Source organism: Aethalodelphis obliquidens, unplaced genomic scaffold, assembly GCF_003676395.1.
Source record: "Aethalodelphis obliquidens isolate GAN/ISIS:26980383/991018 unplaced genomic scaffold, ASM367639v1 scaffold4, whole genome shotgun sequence".
Lineage (NCBI taxonomy): Eukaryota > Metazoa > Chordata > Mammalia > Artiodactyla > Delphinidae > Aethalodelphis > Aethalodelphis obliquidens.
In genome coordinates, this window is record NW_020837948.1 from 58,265,488 (window position 1) to 58,286,752 (window position 21,265).

The following is a 21,265-nucleotide window of genomic DNA, read 5'->3' on the forward strand; positions in this document are numbered from 1 at the left end:
TTCTAGATTTTTTGATATTAGCCATTCTGACTGGTGTGAGGTGATACCTCATTGTAGTTTTGATTTGCATTTCTCTAACAATTAGTGATGTTGAGCATCTTTTCATATGCCCCTTGGCCATCTGTATGTCTTCCTTGGTGAAATGTCTATTTAGATCTTCCGCCCAGTTGTTAATTGGGTTGTTTGTTTATTTTCATATTGAGCTCCGTGAACTGTTTGTATGTTTTGGAGATTAATCCTTTGTTGTTTCATTTGCAAATATTTTCTCCCATTCTGAGGGTTGTCTTTTTGTCTTGTTTATGGTTTCCTTTGCTGGGCAAAACTTTGAAGTTTAATTAAGTCCCATTTGTTTATTTTTATTTTATTTACTCTAGGAGGTGGGTCAAGAAAGATCTTGCTGTGGTTTACGTTAAAGCGTGTTTTTCCTGTGTTTTCCTCTAAGAGTTTTATAGTGTCTGGTTTTACATTTAGGTCTTTCATCCATTTGGAGTTTATTTTTATGTATGGTGTTAGGTAGTGTTTTAATTTCATTCTTTTACATGTAGCTGTCCAGTTTTCCCAGCACCACGTATTGAAGAGGCTATCCTTTCTCCATTGTATGTTCTTACCTCCCTGGTCATAAATTAGGTGACCATATGTGCATGGGTTTATCTCTGGGCATTCTATCCTGTACCATTGATCTATATTTCTGTTTCTGTGCCAGTACCATACTGTCTTGATTACTGTAGCTTTGTGGTATAGTTTGATGTAAGGGAGCCTGATTCCTCCAGCTCCGTTTTTCTTTCTCAAGATTGCTTTGGCTATTTGGGGTCTTTAGTGTTTCCATACAAATTGTAAAATTTTTTGTTCTAATTTTGTGAAGAATGCCATTGGTAGTTTGATAGGGATTTCATTGAATCTGTAGATTGCTTTGGGTCATATAGTCATTTTCACAGTATTGATTCTTCCAATCCAAGAACATGATATATTTCTCTCTGTTTATGTCATCTTTGATTTCTTTCATCAGTGTTTTATAGTTTTCTGAGTACAAGTCTTTCACCTCCTTAGGCAGGTTTATTCCTAGGTATTTTATTCTTTTTGGGGGGATGGTAAATGGGATTCTTTCCTCAATTTCTCTTTCTGATTTTTCGTTGTTGGTATATAGGAGTGCCAGGAATTTCTGTGCATTAATTTTGTATCCTGCAACCTTACCAAATTCATTGATTAGTTCTAGTAGTTTTCTGGTGGCATCTTTAGGATTATCTATGTGTAGTATCATGTCATCCACAAACAGTGGCAGGTTTACTTCTTCTTTTCCAATTTGTATTCCTTTTCTTTCTTTTTCTTCTCTGATTGCCGTGGTAGGACTTCCAAAACTATGTTGAACAAGAGTGGCAAGAATGGACATCCTTGTCTTATTCCTGATCTTAGAGGAAATGCTTTCAGTTTTTCACCACTGAGTATGATGCTTGCTGTGGGTTTGTCATATATGGCCTTTATTATGTTGAGGTAGGTTCCCTCTGTGCCCATTTTCTGGAGAGTTTTTATCATAAATGGGTGTTGAATTTTGTCAGAAGCTTTTTCTGCATCTACTGAGATGATCATATGGTTTTTATTCCTTAATTTGTTAATATGGTGTATCACATTGATTGATTTGCATATATTGAAGAATCCTTGCATCCCTGGGATAAATCCCACTTGATCATGGTATATGATCCTTTTAATGTGTTGTTGGATTCTGTTTGCTAGTATTTTGTTGAGGATTTCTGCATCTGTGTTCATCCGTGATATTGGTCTATAATTTTCTTTTTTTGTGATATCTTTTTCTGTTTTTGGTATCATTGTGATGGTGGCTTCGTAGAATGGATTTGGGAGTGTTTCTCCCTCTGCAATTTTGGGGAAGAGTTTGAGAAGGTTCAGTCTTAGCTATTCTCTAAATGTTTGATAGAATTCACCTGTGAAGCCATCTGGTCCTGGGCTTTTGTTTGTTGGAAGATTTTTAATTATGGTTTAAATTTCATTACTTGTGATAGGTCTGTTTATATTTTCTGATTCCTCCTGGTTTAGTCTTGGAAAATTGTACTTTTCCACGAATTTGTCCATTTCTTCATGGTTGTCCATTTTATTGACACATACTTGTTTATAGTAGTCTCTTATAATCCTGTGTATTTCTGTGGTGTCAGTTATGATTTCTTCTTTTTAATTTCTAATTTTATTGATTTGTGTCCTCTCCCTTTTTTTCTTGATGAGTCTGGCTAAGGATATGTCAATTTTGTTTATCTTCTCAAAGAACCAGCTTTTAGTTTTATTGATCTTTGCTATTGTTTTCTTCATTTCTATTTCATTTATTTCTGCTCTGATTTTTATGATTTCTTTCCTTCTACTGACTTTGAGTTTTCTTTGTTCTTCTTTCTCTGGTTGTCTTAAGTGTGGGGTTAGATTGTTTATTTGAGATTGTTCTTGTTTCTTGAGGCGAGATTGAATTGCTGTAAACTTCCCTCTTAGAACTGATTTTGCTGCATCCCATAGTTTTTGGATTGTCGTGTTTTCGTTGTCATTTGTTTCTAGGTATTTTTTAATTTCTTCTTTGATTTCTTCAGTTATCTCTTGGTTATGCAGTAGCACACTGTTTAGCCTCCATGTATTTGTGTTTTTTGCAGTTTTTTTCCCCTGTAATTGATTTCCAGTCTCATAGCGTTGTGGTCAGAAAAGATGCTTGATATGATTTCAGTTTTCTTACATTTTCTGAGGCTTGATTTGTGACCCAAGATGTGTTCTGTCCTGGAAAATGTTCTGTGTGCACTTAAGAAGAAAGTGTATTCTGCCACTTTTGGGTGGAATATTCTATAAATATCAATTAAATCTATCTAGTCTATTGTGTCATTTAAAGCTTGTGCTTCCTTATTTACTTTCTGTTTGGATAATCTGTCCATTGGTGTAAGTGATGTGTTAAAGTCCCCCACTATGATTGTGTTACTGTTGATTTCTCCTTTCATGGTTGTTAGCGTTTGCCTTATGTATTGAGGTGCTCCTATGTTGGGTGCATAAACATTTATAATTATTATATCTTCTTCTTGGATTGATCCCTTGATCATTATGTAGTGTCCTTCTTTGTCTCTTGTAATAGTCTTTATTTTAAAGTCTATTTTATTGGATATGAGTATTGCTACTCCATCTTTCTTTTTATTTCCATTTTCATGGAATATCATTTTCCATCCCCTCACTTTCAGTCTGTATGTGTCCCTAGGTCTGAAATGGGTCTCTTGTAGACAGCATATATATGGTTTTTGTATCCATTCAGCAAGTTTGTGTCTTTTGGTTGAGGCATTTAATCTGTTTACATTCAGGGTTGTTACTGATATATATGTTCCTGTTAGCATTTTCTCAATTGTTTTGGGTTTGTTTTTGTGTGTCTTTTTCTTCTCTTGTGTTTCCTGCCTAGAGAAGTTTCTTTAGCATTTGTTGTAAAGCTGGTTTGGTGGTGCTGAATTCTTTTAGCTTTTGCTTGTCTGAAAAGGTCTTGATTTCTCCCTCGAATCTGAATGAGATCCTTGCTGGGTAGAGTAATTTTGGTTGTAGGTTTTTCTCTTTCATCACTGTATGTGTGTCCTGCCACTCCCCTCTGGCCTGTGGAGTTTCTGCTGAAAAATCAGCTGTGCTATTTTTGTTTTCCCCTTGCTGCTTTTAATATTTTTTCTTTGAATTTAATTTTTGTTAGTTTGATTAATATGCGTCCTGGTTTGTTTTTCCTAGGGTTTATCCTGTATGGGACTCTCTGTGCTTCTTGGACTTGGGTGACTATTTCCTTTCCCGTATTAGGGACATTTTCGACTATAATCTCTTCAAATGTTTTCTCAGCCTCTTTCTTTTTCTCTTCTTCTTCTGCGACCCCTATAATTTGAATGTTGGTACGTTTAGTGTTATCCCAGAGGTCTCTGAGATTGTCTTCAATTCTTTTCATTCTTGTTTTCTTTATTCTGCTCCTTGGCAGTTATTTCCACCATTTTGTCTTCCAGCTCACTTATTCGTTTCTCTGCCTCCATTATTCTGTTACTGATGCCTTCTAGTGTATTTTTCATTTCAGTTATTGTGTTGTTCATCTCTGTTTGTTCTTTAGTTTTTCTAGTTCTTTGTTAAACATTTTTTGTGTTTTCTCAATCTGTACCTCCATTCTATTTCTAAGATTCTATATCATCTTTACTATCATTACCCTGAATTCTTTTCCAGATAGATTGCCTATTTCCTCTTCATTTATTTGGTCTTGTAGTTTTTTACCTTGCTCCTTCACATGTGACATATTTTTTTTGCCGTCTCTTTTTTTGTGTGTGTGTGAGTGGGATTGTGTTCCTGCCTTACTGGTTGTTTGGCCTGAGGCTTCCAACCCTGGAGTTTGTAAGCTGTTGGGTGGAGCTGGGTCTTTGTGCTGAGATGAGTACCTCCGTGAGACCTCACTCTGATGAATATTCCCTGTGGTCTGAAGTTCTCTGTTAGTCCAGTGGTTCCAACTCGGAGCCCCCGCCCTAGGACCTTTGGCCTGACCCCCAGCTTGTGAACCAAGATCCCGCAAGGCACGTTGGATGGCAAAAAAATAAGAGAGAGAGAACAATAACAAAGTAAAAAATAAAATTAGGAAACTAACAGATACATTAGAAAGGATATGAAAATAAAAATATAGGGCTTCCCTGGTGGCGCAGTGGTTGAGAGTCTGCCTGCAGATGCAGGGGACACAGGTTCATGCCCCGGTCCGGGAAGATCCCACATGCCGCGGAGTGGCTGGGCCTGTGAGCCATGGCCACTGAGCCTGCGCGTCCGGAGCCTGTGCTCCGCAACGGGAGAGGCCACAACAGTGAGAGGCCCGCGTACCACCAAAAAAAAATAAAAATATAGATGAATCAACAACCAGAAGGTACCATAGTACCACAGTAATAAAAAAGAGGGGGAGGGAAAAGAGAAAACAAAAAAAGAGAAAAAAAAAATGGGGAAAAGGCCTTGGCTGTGGAGGGCAGGGCCTAAGCAAGGGTGAGGTTTGGGTGGTGGGCCGGGCCTATGCTCAGGACCCACAGAGTTGGAAAAGGCCCTGGGGGCTGTGGGGGGTATGTGGCTTAGGCTTAAGGAACAGAAGGGACCCAGGCATGCCCCCCATCCCTGGTCTCAGAGGGCAGGGGACCTCACCTGGGAGCCCAGCAGACTTCCTGGGCTCAAGTCGGCAGGGAAAACACCCTCTTCCTCTCCAGCTCCTCCTGTCCTGGAGGGCCCCTTCCACCTGCCTCTCCTGTTCTATCCTCAGCCTCCTCCCTATGACCCCAGGACCAGTGCGGACAGGGGAAGTGGGTGTCCTTGGAAGGCAGGGAACCAGCCTGGGATCTCAGCAGACTCCCCAGGCCCGGGTGGGTGGGACAAACACCCTCTGATGAGCGGTAATATTTTTAAATTGCTAAGCTGTTATCTCATTCCTTCTGGAATGTACAAAACTTACGTAATTAGCTATCGTCTGGGATTTTAGAAGTCTAGATTACTGAAATATCAGCTGTTACAATTTTAACTTTTATTCTGAAGCTGAGCAAAGTCTTTTGCTATTTTAGGTTTATTTTGGGGAGGACTATCAGCTTTTAAAAATTACCCTATTTTTTTCATATTATAAATAAAATAGATGTACATTATAGGAAGATTATAGAAAATACAAATAAGCCTATCTTTTTAATTTAACAATATGTGGTACCCATTTATCTCCTACGAGCAATATGTAAGTACTGTATAATTTTATATTTGTTTATCTCCACTTTGGTCAACACAGATTATATTTCAGGGGAGAGAGCAGGGTGGAGAAAGGAGGGTCCTTGTGCTAGGTTTATGTGTTTATTAGTTTTTAAAAAAACTGCTTGATCGATGTGATTTAGGCTTTCTTTTAAAAATGTTTATTGGTCATTTGTATTTCTTCTTTAATGACTCTCGTACACGTCCCTTCACGTTTTTATTATTAGAATTTGGGTGTTTTCCCCCTATTGACTTAGAAGATGGGCAGGATTGACTTTATTTCTCAATTATTTTCTTCTTTTTATAGTTTAAAAAAAATCTTTTTAATTGTTCATTTTGTCATATAAAAGTTTTATACTTTCTCGTAATTAACTCACAGTCTTTTGGTACACTTATCTCTACATTTTTTTTCATGTTTTAAAAAGCATTTTCTTGTCAACCTAAAGAGGTACACTGAGACATGCTCAAATTACCAGAAATTGAGTTTATTTCAGAACAGCAGAGGAATTACAATTCAGGGAATGCATGCAGTACCAAGTTACAGGAGGTTTTGTTGAGGGTTTGGGGCAGGTTGTATTTATGGGCAAGGAGTACAGACAAGGAGAGTCTAGCCAGAGTCCAAGCAGTAAGTTCTTTGGCTTGAGGATGGGGAGAGATACTTGGTAGATGGTCATTGGTCAGAAGATAAGGCTCAGTCTTCTGATTATCTGGCATTTATGGGAAATCCTTCTCTCAGTTCTTAAATTCTGTTCTTCAGAGGCTGCATGCATAAAATTCTCCATTTCAATCTTCTGGCCACACTGTGAAGCATGTGGGATCTTAATTCCCCAACCAGGGATTGAACCCGTGCCCCTTGCATTGGTAGCAATGTGTCTTAACCACTGGACTGACAGGGAAGTCCCATCTGGTTCCATTTTAGATCGAAATCCTTTCACACTCTACTTCAAATAATCTTCTGTATTTTCTTTTTTTTTTAATGGTCTCTCCTAAATATATTAATACATCTGAATTTTTAAAAATTATGGTGTAGGGCTTCCCTGGTGGCTCAGTGGTTGAGAGTCTGCCTGCCGATGCAGGGGACACGGGTTCATGCTGTGGTCCGGGAGGATCCCACATGCCGTGGAGTGGCTGGGCCCGTGAGCCATAGCCGCTGAGCCTGTGCGTCCGGAGCCTGTGCTCCGCAACAGGAGAGGCCACAGCAGTGAGTGCCACTGTAAAAAAAAAAAAAAAATTATGGTGTAATGGAGGAATCTATATTTTATTCCAGTGGCATTTATTGAATAAACCATCTTTTTTCCAGCCATTTGAAATGCATCTCCCTCTCTCTCTTTTAATGAAGAAAATAAGGGCACTTCACTTCTTTTTTCACCATCTTCCTGTTCATGAAAAATTAACAAAGAAATGGAAAATATATTCTAGTCTTATTGAGAATTACAAGCTAGGAACAGCATCTCAGAAAGCTCTGAGAACTGTTCCATCCGTTAGAAGTGGTTTTTAGACAGGATGTACATCATATCAAATGACGTAATAGTGACAGTTTACACAGTTCACTTCTGCAGGTACAAAGTGGTAGGTAACCTGACTCTTTATAAGATAAAGAAGAAAGGTTATCTTTTAAGAAGTTGCCTTTTTTTTTTTTTTTGTGGTATGCGGGCCTCTCACTGTTGTGGCCTCTCCCGTTGCGGAGCACAGGCTCAATGGCCATGGCTCATGGGCCTTGCCGCTCCGCGGCATGTGGGATCTTCCTGGACCGGGGCACGAACCCGTGTCCTCTGCATCGGCAGGTGGACTCTCAACCACTGTGCCACCAAGGAAGCCCCAGGAGTTGTCTTAATGCTAGAAGAATGTTGCAGTTTAGGATTGGGCAGGTATTTTTGCCGATGGGGAAAATTTGGTCATGATGCATAATGCAGATATACAGTACACTAAAGAGGGGGCCAAAAGGCAGAGAAAATTTTTGTTTAAATTTTTCTTTTCTTGCCATAAAATATGAATTTTATTTCACAATTTCCTCTTTCTGATCATTAACCTTTCTATGGAAAGCATTAGGTGATCAAATATTTGGTCCCTTGATGCCAGGGTGGTTGCTCGCTTGCCGTTGGTCCATCGTGTCCCTCAATGTTGGGTCCTAATAGCCCTTTTCTCTTTTTTGGGGGGATGCAGGGTGGGGTGGGGAATTATACTAGCAGAATGTTTAGCAAGGACTGAGAGCCAATTCTAGGCTGTCCAGTAAGACAAGACAGTTCCCCTCACATGTGCATTATGTATGCCTATTATTTTATAGAGCACTGGAGACATGATCCAAAGTTTTAAGTTGTTTAGACATCATTATTTTACTACGAATAGGTGATACACAGCATGAAAGGCAAGAAGCTATCACCTTGTAAGTTCCACAAACTAGTTTAAGTTGCCAGTAGAACCAACAGCATCATTAGCAAAGATTTAAGCCAAGATCCTCCTGAACCAAACCCTTTTCCTAGTATTTCCCCTAAACTGGGAAGAGGACTTTTCAGAGTGGAAATTTGACTCTTTTTTTTTTTTGTGGTACGTGGGCCTCTCACTGTTGTGGCCTCTCCCGTTGCGGAGCACAGGCTCCGGACGCGCAGGCTCAGCAGCCATGGCTCATGGTCCCAGCCGCTCTGCGGCATGTGGGATCTTCCCAGTCTGGGGCACGAACCCGTGTCCCCTGCATGGGCAGGTGGACTCTCAACCACTGAGCCACCAGGGAAGCCCTTGACTCTTCGTATGTTATAAGATGAGTTAACAAATATCGTGGCCAAATGGTCATACCATTGGAAACATGATAGAAACCAGTGTGCTCCCATTACAGATTGACATCAAAGATTGACAGGAGCTACCCATCAGTGACCTTGAGCCCAAGGGAAACGAATAACATATCTTCCTAACCAACCTGAGGAAAGCCAAGGTCATAAACTTGTTCCATAAAACCATTGGGTCCTCTTAGGGGCTACCCAGTATTCACCATCTAATGAAAAGTATTGTTTATGACCAGGTTCAGAACAGGCATCATTAATTGGCCAGGTAAGACTTGAAGCTCCTCGATGGGCAAAGCCCAGGCCTTCTACTCCTCAGGTACCTGAGGCTGGGGGTCTACCCCAGTCCTCCCCCCACCCCCTGGCTCCTAGAACAGCCTCCCTGGCTGTTCCAGGCTGGCACTGCCCTCTCCGCCACCCCCCAGCTGCCCTCAGCTGTCTTCCCTTGTGCACAGCCCTCTGTGCTGTCCACCCCTCCCTCTGGCAGGTAGCAGGGCAATAGGTGGGGAGGAGCTGCGGTCTATGAGGACCAAGGTGGGGCTCAGGCCCTGTCCTCCTCCCCAGGAGGGGCTCCGTATGCATTCCTTGGTGCTCTCTGAGTGTAGCTGACATCCTGCCGATTTGGAGCAGATGCCTGTGTGCATGTGTTTGCATGCCTGTCCAATGTATATTGTATCTTAGCTTCCATTTTTAAAATTGTTCTGTACAGAGAGATGCAGCAGGGGGGTGGGAGGGCAGAGTGGACAGAGGGAAGCCACCCTGCACCCGCATTGGGTGTCTGGGCTGGGAGCAAGAAGGCTACAAAGGGTCTGGCCTGGCCCAGGCCCCACCTTGGGCTCAGCACGAAATGAATTAAGTGAAAACTTTTTTACAAAAATCAAAGCTCCAAACGTATTAGAAATAAAATATGAACTTGCAAAAAAAAATTAATTGGCCAGGTATTAGCATCTCACTTAGTGATATTGGCAGTGATACTAGCTTGCACAGTGCTAGAGTTTCTTTCTTTTAAAATAAAATTTCTAAGGGCTGTCCAGTTAGAGCCTTGGAGAGGAGAAATCTACCAAGGCAACCTGGGAGTACTGGACATAGGTAATTGGCCACAAACCCAGTAATTAGATTGATTTTTTTTGAAACTTGCAAATGATTGAGCTCAAGCAAAAGTGTGAGGAGAAAAAAAAGTGTGAGCAGTTGTCAAAGTAATCAGTATACAGACCTAGTACAGCATCTTGGATCAGCTGTCTTCTTCAGATGTCTTCTCTTGCTGGTCTGGTAGTGCTGTTCTTAGTCAAAGTCAAGTGTCAGAAACAGGAGTTGCAGTTTATTCAGGAGAGGAGGCCTGATATGCAGTTTATTCAGGAGAGGAGGCCTGATATGCAGTTTATTCAGGAGAGGAGGACTCTTCCAATATGGCTATAAAGAGTCCTTTATCTGATACCTGTTCCAGTATGAATAATCTCCTGGTTGCAGGTCATGGCACATCTGATCTTCATCCAAAGTTAGATTACTGTGATAAGCTTCAGAAACAAACTTGGAGTATCCTTTTAATAACTAAACTTTATAATAATACAACAACAAGGAAACTATCTGGGAAATGAGTCTTAGGCAGTAGTAAATAAAGACCTCATTTAATAAAACTAGAATTTAATATCCACTGAAACATAATCTATTTCTCTCTAAAATTACCCTAATTTCTACCAAATGTAGCCACATTAAGACAAATTGGTTTGCAAAATGTCTGGTTAATTGACAACCTAGGCTCTTTAAATTGGCTGTGCTGGAACTTTTCACAAGGAATCTCAGATTGAACTTTTAAAAAAAAAATTCTCAGGGCCAGGAAAGTCACACTGAAGGCATGTCATAGATTCCGCCTGTGACAGCTGTAGATTTGGGTGCTAGGTTTGGGTGAATTTCTCTCTTCTCATAGTCTCCTGAATACCTTGAGATTCCTGTACCTGTTAGGAGGTGACCTTCCTTATTACCTGAGAAAGTTGCTAGGAACCTAAGAGTTTACAGGTTCTGAAGGGATCAGGTAGAGAGAAAAGATTAATGTTTCAATTCTACATACAGAGTTGTGATTTAAAGGTTTCTTTATATCTGGAAAACAGATTAAAAACAAATAATATTTCAGACAAAAAACAAAAATTATATAACCATACTCATAATTTCACTCAGTCTTATGTGACTAATCTTTGATCTTAATCTTCAGTTAATGGTTTTATGAAGCCATCAGGTTTTCCATCAGAAGTCTTTAATTTCTTACCCAGTTCAGTGGTATGATCTGAAAGTTATGAGAAACCTATACTTGTCCAAAAGTCCTTTCTGTGAATCTTCTTCAAGTTGAAGCATTTTTGCAAAAACTTCACAGTAAAATAATAACTGTCCATAAATGATAAAAGATTCAAAAAGTCAAGGCTAAAGACCTGATTACAATGCCAATTGACAAATAAACTTGGTTACTGTTGTGACATACAACAATTTAAGATAATTACTAGAATTATGACTGATAACATTTTACCAGGACATACCAGATTTTTAGGAGTTCTATATAATTTCTAGAATTTCTATATTAATAACATTTACCCATATGATATAACCTGAGAAGTTTTATCACCACTCAAATTTGACAATGCTTCCCATGTAATTTAACATACCAAATAAGATTAATTAGTTTAATATTCCTCTCTCTGGGAGGGAGAGAAAACAAATATTTTGAGGCATACCAGGGACCCTTTGGAAAACCTCAGAGTTAACTAGAGGTCCAGTGAACTTCATTTAGAATTTGATCTTTGGGACATTTGTCAAAAATATCAAAAAGTTTCAAAATACTTAGTTAAATAGGATCATAGGTCACTGTGAAACAATACTCATTCATTTAAGCAAAGTGACAATAAAAGATCTCAAAGGTAATAAATCACTTAAAGGCAAAGAAAGTCACACAATCTCTTACCAAAAGCAGCTCAATATTTTAAGAAAACTTTGTGCTCTTAGAGAGAAAACTGAATTCTGGTTTTATACACTTTACCTTTAAAAATCATTTTCTTAACTAAACTCAATCTTAGCCAATCCTGACCACGTACAAAACTCTTTTCTCAGTGTTCCTTTTCCTCGACCCTTTTACAACTTTCTGTATCCATATTATTTTGTCCCTTATTTTCTTTTCCATTCAGAAACAACCGGCTCTAAGACAAAACTACCCTTTTTTTCCTTTAACAAAATGCATTTCCATTCCTTATACCCTCTTTTAGTGAAAACATACTTCCCATTTTCCTTGGATACTAAAATGTTTCCCTTATTATTTTAGTAGCTTTAGTTACACATATTATAATTCTTAACCTTAAAACATAGTTTCTAGCAAAAACTAAGTAAGCAATTATGAACTGTCTTTTCCGTTAGTATTCTTCAGATTGGCAAGCTTATAAATAATATTTATGGTTCTAGAAAACGTTCTCTTTCTTACAGAAAATGTCTCAATGTGACATCAAACATATTAATAGTCCTAACTAACCTTAGTTTCTTTGAAAAAGGAAACCTGTGCTCAGTAATTAATGTACCAGTATCTTAGCTGGAAATGACCTGGGTATTCGATGGATTCCCATTATTTAAGTTAATTTAGCACAGCTCTAAAGTTTCAAGTTACCAAAATCTGGAAAGAGTATTTTAGATAGACATCCCCAAAACACAGTTATTCCTAAAGAGTTAAAAGTTTCATCGTATTGTTATTTTTTCTTGCTGAACAACTTTCTAACAAGAATAATAAGGTTTAATTTAATTTCTAGTATACCTAGGTACAATAAAAATATTATACTTAATGTTGATGACTCTAAAGACATGTCTGTATTAATTAAACCAACAAGCTTAAGCTAACTTTAATACCATATATTAATTCAGTACTGAATATTTCCTAGATCACATAAGCCTGAAATTCATTCTAGCCAGGTTCTTTTGTATTTCTGAATATTTATATAACTGCTTAATTTCCTTTAAGCCAATTAAACAGAGCTCTTTTACAAATTAATTTTTGCAGTACCACACATCTACAACACACCTATGTAAATACGAAGAAACACACAAACAGACACAGAGACCTCATAGTGCCCATTCCAAAATTTCAGCCAGGAATCAGGTGTAACAATATAAAACCCTCAGTTATAAAAGAGATTGAATTCAAATTGGGTTTCTGGCAGATGGAACAAATCAAGATCACCTATCTAGATTGCTAAAACCTTTTTACTAGTATTTATGAGAAGACACTTAAGATTTCTATTTGTCATTAACAAGTCAAGTACCAAGTTATTTACCCTCCCTCAAGGCCAGAAAAAATTTCTTTTTCTCTGTTTACAAGCCTCTTAAGATAAATAAGGGGACATTTTGGGAGTGGTAAAAAGATTGGTGGGCTTTGGATTATTTCTGGAGCCATACCTCTGGTCCTATAAAGACTAGATTTGGAAAATAAGGACAGTTTTTTGTTTTTGTTTTTTTCTCAAAGAATTGGGTGGCTACCTCAGTGATTTCAAAGGACTGACATAGCCCTTCACCTTTGTTGGAATGTCTTACTTTCCCTCATTTAGCTTAGGGAAGAAGCAGCACCACCCCCCTCCAAAAAAAATTACTATCAGGTTCCAATTACCAGCTATGGTCAGTTTAGTCAAACCATTGGCTTCCCACCTCCCAACTTGGTAATTAATGTATTTATTATTTTAATTTTAATTATTTAGTTAGTTAGTTGCACCGAGTCTTAGTTGCGGCAGGCGGGCTTCTTAGTTGTGGCAGGTGGGCTCCTTAGCTGCAGCTCGAGGGCTCCTTAGTTGCAGCTCGAGGGCTCCTTAGTTGTGGCTCACTGGCTCCTTTAGTTGTGGCATGCAAACTCTTAGTTGCAGCATGCATGTGGGATCTAGTTCCCTGACCGGGGATTGAACCTGGGCTCCCTGCATTGGGAGTGTGGAGTCTTAACCACTGCGCCACCAGGGAAGTCCTGGTAATCTGTTTATAAACACTTTTAAGGATTCTCCCTGGGTTTAAGAAATTATTTAACTGTGGCCCTGAGTTCAGCCTTTGATCTGAAGAGGCTTGCCTGCAAGCCTCATGTAGTCCCATTCCTAAAGGTAACCATTTAATAGGATCTTCTGAGTAGAAAGGCAATTCAGATAGGAGATTATTAGTAGATGGGAACAGTAATTAAAGTTTTAGGTACCTTTTATATCATTAATCTTTTATTAGCTTTCTACAACAAATCTTTCAATGAGGCTATTTTGAAATTTTGAAGCCTTTTGGGGCTTCTGTATCCCAATTAAAATAGGTACAATATTTAAGATGAGAGCTCTCTAAAATTTTAACAATTTAGTAGACTTTCCCATTCAAAGGATCTAAGAAGCTAGCCTGACAAATATTTTTCCCTGCTAATATAATTTTAGAAAAGAGAAAAACTCTTACTGCTGTTGAAAAAAATCAGTTTGGGAGTGCCAGAAGAACCTATCTCACCATTTCAGGGCCCAACATCCTTTAGTTCCGATTAAGAACTTGCAAGCATACATAAACCCAGCTGGTATTCTCATAGGTGACTGTCCATCTGGGAGCTGTTTGGCCTTTGAGGCACAATTTCCTATTATTTCGTAGCCTAATTCAGATATGGGATATGAGATATGATCTGCACAGCTTTCTGAGGACAGTGTGGTAGATCAAATGTGTGGTAGATCAAATGTGTGCTGCTTCTGAGTCTAGCCCCAAGGGGTTAACCTTGGGTTGGTTTGACTCTTGTACATGGCTCAGTTTCTCCCTGTGACAGTCTAAAACCGCCATGGGTGCTGAGGGCACTAGGTTATCAGCCTCTGTTGTGCCCCGTCGGATGAGCAGTATTTACCTAATGGTTGTAGTGGATCTCCCTTATTCTTCAGAGCTGAATAATTCAGTCTCTCATTTCACTAGCAAAAGCTTTGTTCAGAACATATATCAACTCACTTTTTTCAATGTAAGCCAAAGTTAACAAAAACCCAGCCACCTATGTTTCCCTGGGCCCCTTGTCCAGATCCCCGAAGTCCTGCCCAAGAACTGCACCAGTGCCCCTTAAGACTCCAAGCCTTAAGTGAAACAGCTCAAATAAAATTTCAGGATCATTACTCAAACAATGAGATCCAGATATTAGGAGAGCTCACCAGAACACCTGAGGAGTACTGAGAAGCTGGTGGGGCTCAATGGACCCATGCTTGGTACTGAGCACTAGTTCTGGGTTGACTCCAGGTGTTCACTAGTGGGTATCTCTGATATCCTGCCAGCTAAACCATGCATGTCAACAAAAATGAATCAGTCAATCTGAGAAAGAAATGGAAATTTTATTTGAGCCAAACTGAGAACTGTTCTGCCCATTAGAAGTCAAAGCACAGTAATATAAGTTTTTTGAGACAGAGGGCGGTACATCAAATGATGTAATATTGACAGTTGACACAATCCAGTTTTACAGGAACAAGGTTGTAAGTCATGTGACCCCTTACAAGATCAAGAAAGAAGGTTATCTTTTAAGGAGTTGTGTTGTTGATGCTAGGAAAATGTTGCACCTTAGGACTGGGCTGGTATTCTTGGGGAAGATTTGGTCAGGATGCATAATGCAGATATACAGTACAGAGTAGGGGGGAAAGAGGAGGCCAAAGGGCAGAGAAAATTTTTTTACGTTTAAATTTTCCTTGTCTTGCCATAAAGTATGAATTTTATTTCAAATCCCTGTAGTATCAAGTTATGTAATTCTTAAATAAACTAGGGCCTGTTTTTACACTTTTTTCCCCTTTTGGAGTTTTGAACCATCTATATTTACTTGTGTTCATACTACATTTGCATGGATTTGACAGTAATTCAAAATATGACTTTGTTTTGGTCCTTATCAAACATTCATGATGTTCTAGTTATCGAACAAAGTTTAAATGTTTCTGTCATCTGTGGCCTCAGAAATTATAATCTTAAATCCGTGCCTTAAGATTTTACTAATGTAAGACACTGCTAGGCATGGGTGATATTGCAAGAAACAAGGTAAACAAGGGTCCTGCCTGAGGGCCTTAGCTGCGTACATAATGAGAACACAGAGTAGTTAACAGGCAATTAGAATAATGTATGTTATGCAACACTTTAACACTGTGAACACAGATATTGAGTCAGGGATGGCTTCCAGATGCAACGACGTCTGAGCTAAAACCTTAAGAATGAGTCAGCTGAGTATTTGTTAACCAGGTGAATAGCCTGTAAAGTGTTTGCTTATAGGGGCTGAGAAGAAAGAAGATATTTGGAGACCAGAAGAAAAAGAGCATTTTGCCGCAGGGTAACGCAAACCACTTATCTGTGGAGGGTAGAGCCAATCAAAAGTAGGGAGTGGCAAGACTGGCTAGAACCAGTATCCTCAGGCAATGGGTTTAAGTCATTCTTACTTCCTGCAGTGAGGAGAGTGGACTGAAGTTGACTGTTGTGACTGAGGGCTTGGAGACTTTTTCAGTATTACAGGTGAGAATTGAAGATAGCCTACATGGACAAATCAGATATTTGGAAGGTAGAACTGAAGGGTGTGGCGACTGAATGAGGGAAAAAAGAGGGATTCAAGAACAGGCCCAGGTTTCTGCCTTAGATAGATTGGTATGGAGATGAGGGAAGAACAGGTTTTAGACACGGTGCATCTGAGTTGAAACATTCACTTGAACACTCCATCTTATATATTATTAAATGTAAAGATCTAACACTTAGGAGAGAGATGGACAGGCTATGAATTTGGGAATCATCAGAAGAAGACTGAAGTCACAGAAATGAGTAAGAATGCTGTGGGGAGAGCAAGTGTGGAACCCTGAGGAGCACTCACGTTTAAGGGGTAGACAGAGGAGGCGCCTGCCCTGGAACCCAAAGAACAGTGCTTACTTAGAGAGGAACTGGGAAATTAAGACTTGCAGGGGAAAGATGGCTCCAAAGAGAGTCATTAACATAAGAAATGCTGCTAATAATTAGGGCAAGTAGATAAAGACTATGAAGTGTCCCATAGATTCAGCAATAAATAGCTCTTTTCTTTGGTAAGCATGATGAGATAAAAGTGTTTAAGTTTTTTAATAAAGGAAAATTTATTCCAATTACTTTAGTTCTCCCTCGGATTTTTAACGCTGTAGTTCCCAATTGGTAAACTTCTGAGACTCTGAAGTAATTGAATAGAATGAATGAGTATTACAATTTTTTAAAGAGTAGATGTGGTTATGATCAATAGAATTTTTAAATCATTAGAAAATATGTTTGAGTTCAGAATAGATTTGGGGTATTTTATATTTTTCTCATATCAGCAGAGACCAAAGTGATACTGCTGTCAGTTAAGTGTCTGAAATGTTTTGGCTTTATAAAGGGAGTCCTTCAGGACTCTTTCATGATCCAGCTGGTCATTAGATGGTTATGTCAGGGAGGAATAAATTTTCCTCTACCCTTCTATGTTCTTCTGGCTCATCTAAGAATTAAATTGACATGAGGCAGATTAACAGAAAATCAAAGTTTAATAATATGTATATGTGGGAGAGATCCAGGAAAACTGAGTAACTCAATAAAATGACTGAAACCCTCACTTTAAATACCATCTTCAGCTAAAGACAAAAGAAAATGTGGGCATAGTGGTTTGGAACTTAAAAGAGGTGTAAGACAATTCACAGGAAGATGGGAATGCAAATGTTTGGTAAACAAATGTTTGCTGGGCCGTGCAGAAACAGTGGGACACACAGTAGGCTCTGGTCTCTAGACCCTGCTGAGTTTCCCCCGTAACACCTAGCCAATATTCTTCGCAGATACCTCTAGTGATAGCTCTATTCCAGGAACAGACCCTCTATCTAAAATTTTTTTAGGCAGTGAGAGGGGAAGGTCAAAGTTTCTTCCTGAGTCTTTTGGGCCTTAATTGTTTTTAGCTCAAAATAATCCACATGCCAAAGAGACATTTTGGGGTGGTACGTTTTGCTCCCCTGCAGTTATATTCACTTAATGGTAATTCATCAAGATGTGTACTGTTCTATATGAGTGTTGTAGTTAAATTAAAAGTTGTGTGGGGGGGTGTGGTTTGAAGTGACTTTTGAGGGATCCCCATAACTCTACAAGAACTACTACATTGAATCAAGATTTCTCATATGCCTGTGCGAAATGACAGGAGCATTACAGCATGGTTCTTCCCTCTCTTCTTGTGTGGCCCCAGGTTGTGGCAGCGCAGGGATGATGTTGCTTCTACTTTTTAATGGAGTAGTGACGACTTGGGATTTATTCCAGACAGACCCACAATTGTCCACGTGTCTTATTTTGTATATTTAAAAATTGGGGGAACTTAAACCCAAGCCTGCCTTTTCAGCCTTCAGTTTGATCTCAGGTGGCCTCAGCTTGCAGAGGCTTGAAGCAGGGTTTCGGTTCCCAGCCAGAGATTGAGGTCGGGTTACGGTGGTGAGAGCACCAAATCCTAGCCACTAGACCAGTGGTCAGTGACAAGGCCCTGGCCCTTCAGCTTTGCAGAAAAGAATTCCCACAAAGACGGAAAGTAGTGAAACAAGTAAAGTGTTTATTAGGAGGAAGAAAAGAGTACAGTGTGGATAGACACAGGGGCAGACTCAGAGAGTCACGCCCTCGTGGTAGTTTGAATCACTTATATGGGGCGTTTCTTCCCGGTTTCCTTTGGCCAATCATTTTGATTTGCCTGGTTCAGAGTTCGTATTTGGTATATCTCAGGATCCTCCCATGTGTGCACGCACATCTCTTAGCCGAGATGGATTCTACTGAAGAGGCCTATGGGTAGTTAGCATCACTTACTGTGGGGTGGCGCCCCCTCCCTTTTTGACCTCCAAGGAGCCTTTCTGTGCATGTGTAGTCAGGGAGGTCTCCTGACTTCAAGAATGAGAAATATGTGTTCTCTTATCTTCTATCTGGGCAGGGCCCAGCCTCCTCCTATTTTCATCATAGAGTATCCACAGAGAACGAACTCCAGCTGTTTGCCCCAGGGGCCCATCTATCTCCTGCCTCAAGTTTAATAGTAATATGAAGCTGCTGTAGAGAGGGATATTTCCCCCTCTGCCCCTCTTCAGTTCTTGGGGCTGGACTAATAATAAAATGGACACAAGATAGATTAATAGGAGAAAAACAAATTTTAATTCATGTGTGTGTGGGTCCCACAGAAATGGGACCAAAACAGTGGCCAAAGCAGGCAGGTTTTATACTCTCAACAAAGAAACAACCAAGTTGTGAGGGCAAAGAAACTTAGGTTTGGGGTGCCCAATTAGTGAAAAATCTAAACAGAGTTTGGACTTGGAGTAGTAAATTTAAAATGTAACAAGATTTGTTTATATAGGTTTCCTGCTTCTCAGACCAGATTCCCTATCTTTGACAATAATGGTGTCCTACCTCCAGATGCAGGGAATACACATTTCACATGAGATTTGTTTCCTGCTTTCAGGGAGACAGGAGTGTCTCCTGTGGCACTGGCCATTTCTTGAGTAACCTTAATTCAAAATAATCAATGTGCCACTGAGGCACATTTTGGGGTAGCCTACTCTGGGCCCCAACAAAGCTATTGTTCCACTTATAGTCCACTTAAATTTGTTTTAACACAGCAAGATACACACATAGCTTGCTTGTTTCCATTTTGCTATTGTTCTTTATATTTTTATCTTCTGATACAGCTGAGGTTCTACTCGCACACCCAAGACCTACTGCAAAGTAATTTCTGCGAATGGGGGCCTGGGAATTTTCATTTTAACATGTTCCCCAGGCAGTTCCCCAAGTGATTGAGAACCACTGCTCTACCATTCTAAGCAGGCTTTCAAGCATCAGTTCAACTTTTTTTTCTCTATGATATTATTGTCTTTGCTTATAGGAAGGTTCCCCTCAGAAGCCCTATCTGTACTTCTCATTGGCTATAGATCTGCAACTTTGTACTTAAAACCTTCCTGCAATTTTATATGGTTTCCGTCGATAAGTCCTCAAGTCACAGGTACTCAGCTCTGCCACTGTACCATGAAAACAGATATAAACCATACATGAATGAACATGATTATATTCCAATAAAGCTTATTTAAAATTCATATAATTCCCACATGTCATGAATTTTTTTTTTTTTTTTTTTTTTTTTTTACTTTTTCCTTTTTTTTTTGGGCCATGCCACTCAGCTTGTGGGATCTTAGTTCCCTGACCAGGGATTGAACCTGGGCCCTCAGCAGTGAAAGCACAGAGTCCTAACCACTGGACTGCCAGGGAATTCCCCATGAAATGTTGTTATTGTTTCCCAGCCATTTAGAAATGAAATTCTGAGCTTAAAGCCCATTCTGAAAGTAGGCAGTAGACTAGAATTGACCCACAGGCCATAGTTCACCAACCCCCTGCTCTAGATTGTTGCCCTAACACAGTGTCGGTCAATATACAGTAAGTATTTGAGTACTGAGTGAGTGAATTAATTGTAACACTCTGTGCACTGATTTTGCACAGAGCAATATGTTGTTCATCTTTGTGATAATATTACCTAGTGTACTAACTGGTTCAGAAATGTTTGTCAGCTCACTTTTCAACTTTCTCCTAGAGTTAATGCCATGCCAGGGTTATCAATGTTTTCTATTTTCTTGAATCAACAGCTTTTTTTTCCCCTGTATGTCTGAATAGGAAGGCCCAAACAGTTTGATTAATGAGGAAGAGTTCTTTGATGCTGTGGAAGCTGCTCTTGACAGGCAAGATAAAATAGAAGAACAGGTATGTATATTATTAAAAATTATTAAAAATCCTTGATGTATGTTATTCATATAAATAGAATTTGAAATCATGATCCTAATAACCTAAAAATGAACTCTCGTCTACAGTGAGTCACAAATGTAGAAGAATCTTTATAAGTCACTTTATTGACCAATTTCCAAGCAATAGAAAGAAGACTAATGATTGTTTAAAGCAGGCATGCATAATTAACATGAAATTAAATGGAAATATTCTGCCTGTTCCCCTTGAAGTATCCAACCTATTATCATTCTGTTAATACAAAGTATATATTTGCTCTGAGTAAAACAGTCTCTTTGAATTTCTCTTCACCACCAAGTGCCATATGAATTCAAAAGGAAGATGACCAAGAATTTATTTTTCTTCTATGTTAGTACCATTCAGTTTTTATTATTAACTCATTTATTGCTTTCACTACCTTCACCTTAATTACTTCCTCACTTTTAACTTTGCTCAGTGTTTTTTCATCATTAAATTCACAGCAGTTATACCCAGCTCCTTCTGTGGAAATTGAAGGAAGGCATTTCTAAAATCCTTTAACTCTAGTGTCAAGATTAATTTGAGCCTTTACCTTTAATTCTGCAACAATGCAGTTACCATATATTACCACTAGATGGTACTTAAAGATGAATTTTAGTTATTCTTCTCAAGACTTTAAGCATCTTGCAAATAAATCATATGTGTATCAGTTTTATACTACAAATTAACTTGCATAGAAGAATTGGCTTGTTTATTCCCTCTGATTGCTAGGGCAGTCATGGCTATTATGCCCATTTACTGATCTATCTATCCGAGGGTAAGTCATCTGCAATAGTGGCTGTTTGCTTTTCATGCTTCTTTTTCCCCTGTTTTTTATCAGTGATGAAAAGTTTGTCACATTAATTTATAAAAGCTTACTGCTCATTTTTTATACCCAAAAGATGCTACACAGCACTCAATAGAACTTTCAGTTCCTAAATAAGGTCTAATTTTGGATGCCAAAAATATCTGAAATAGCATCATTGTATTTGGTTTTTTAGGGTGTTTTGGGT

General features: G+C 39.1%; 1 protein-coding gene across 3 annotated transcripts in view; it reads left to right on the top strand.

The window, feature by feature from the left end:
- Positions 1–21,265, top strand: part of CERT1 (ceramide transporter 1) — a 128,995-nt gene that overhangs the window by 78,880 nt on the left and 28,850 nt on the right. For all 3 annotated transcript variants that reach the window (XM_027100810.1, XM_027100808.1, XM_027100809.1), the window contains one exon: positions 20,130–20,216. In XM_027100810.1, coding sequence (XP_026956611.1) covers positions 20,130–20,216 — 87 coding nt within the window. The remainder of the gene's footprint in view (positions 1–20,129; positions 20,217–21,265) is intronic.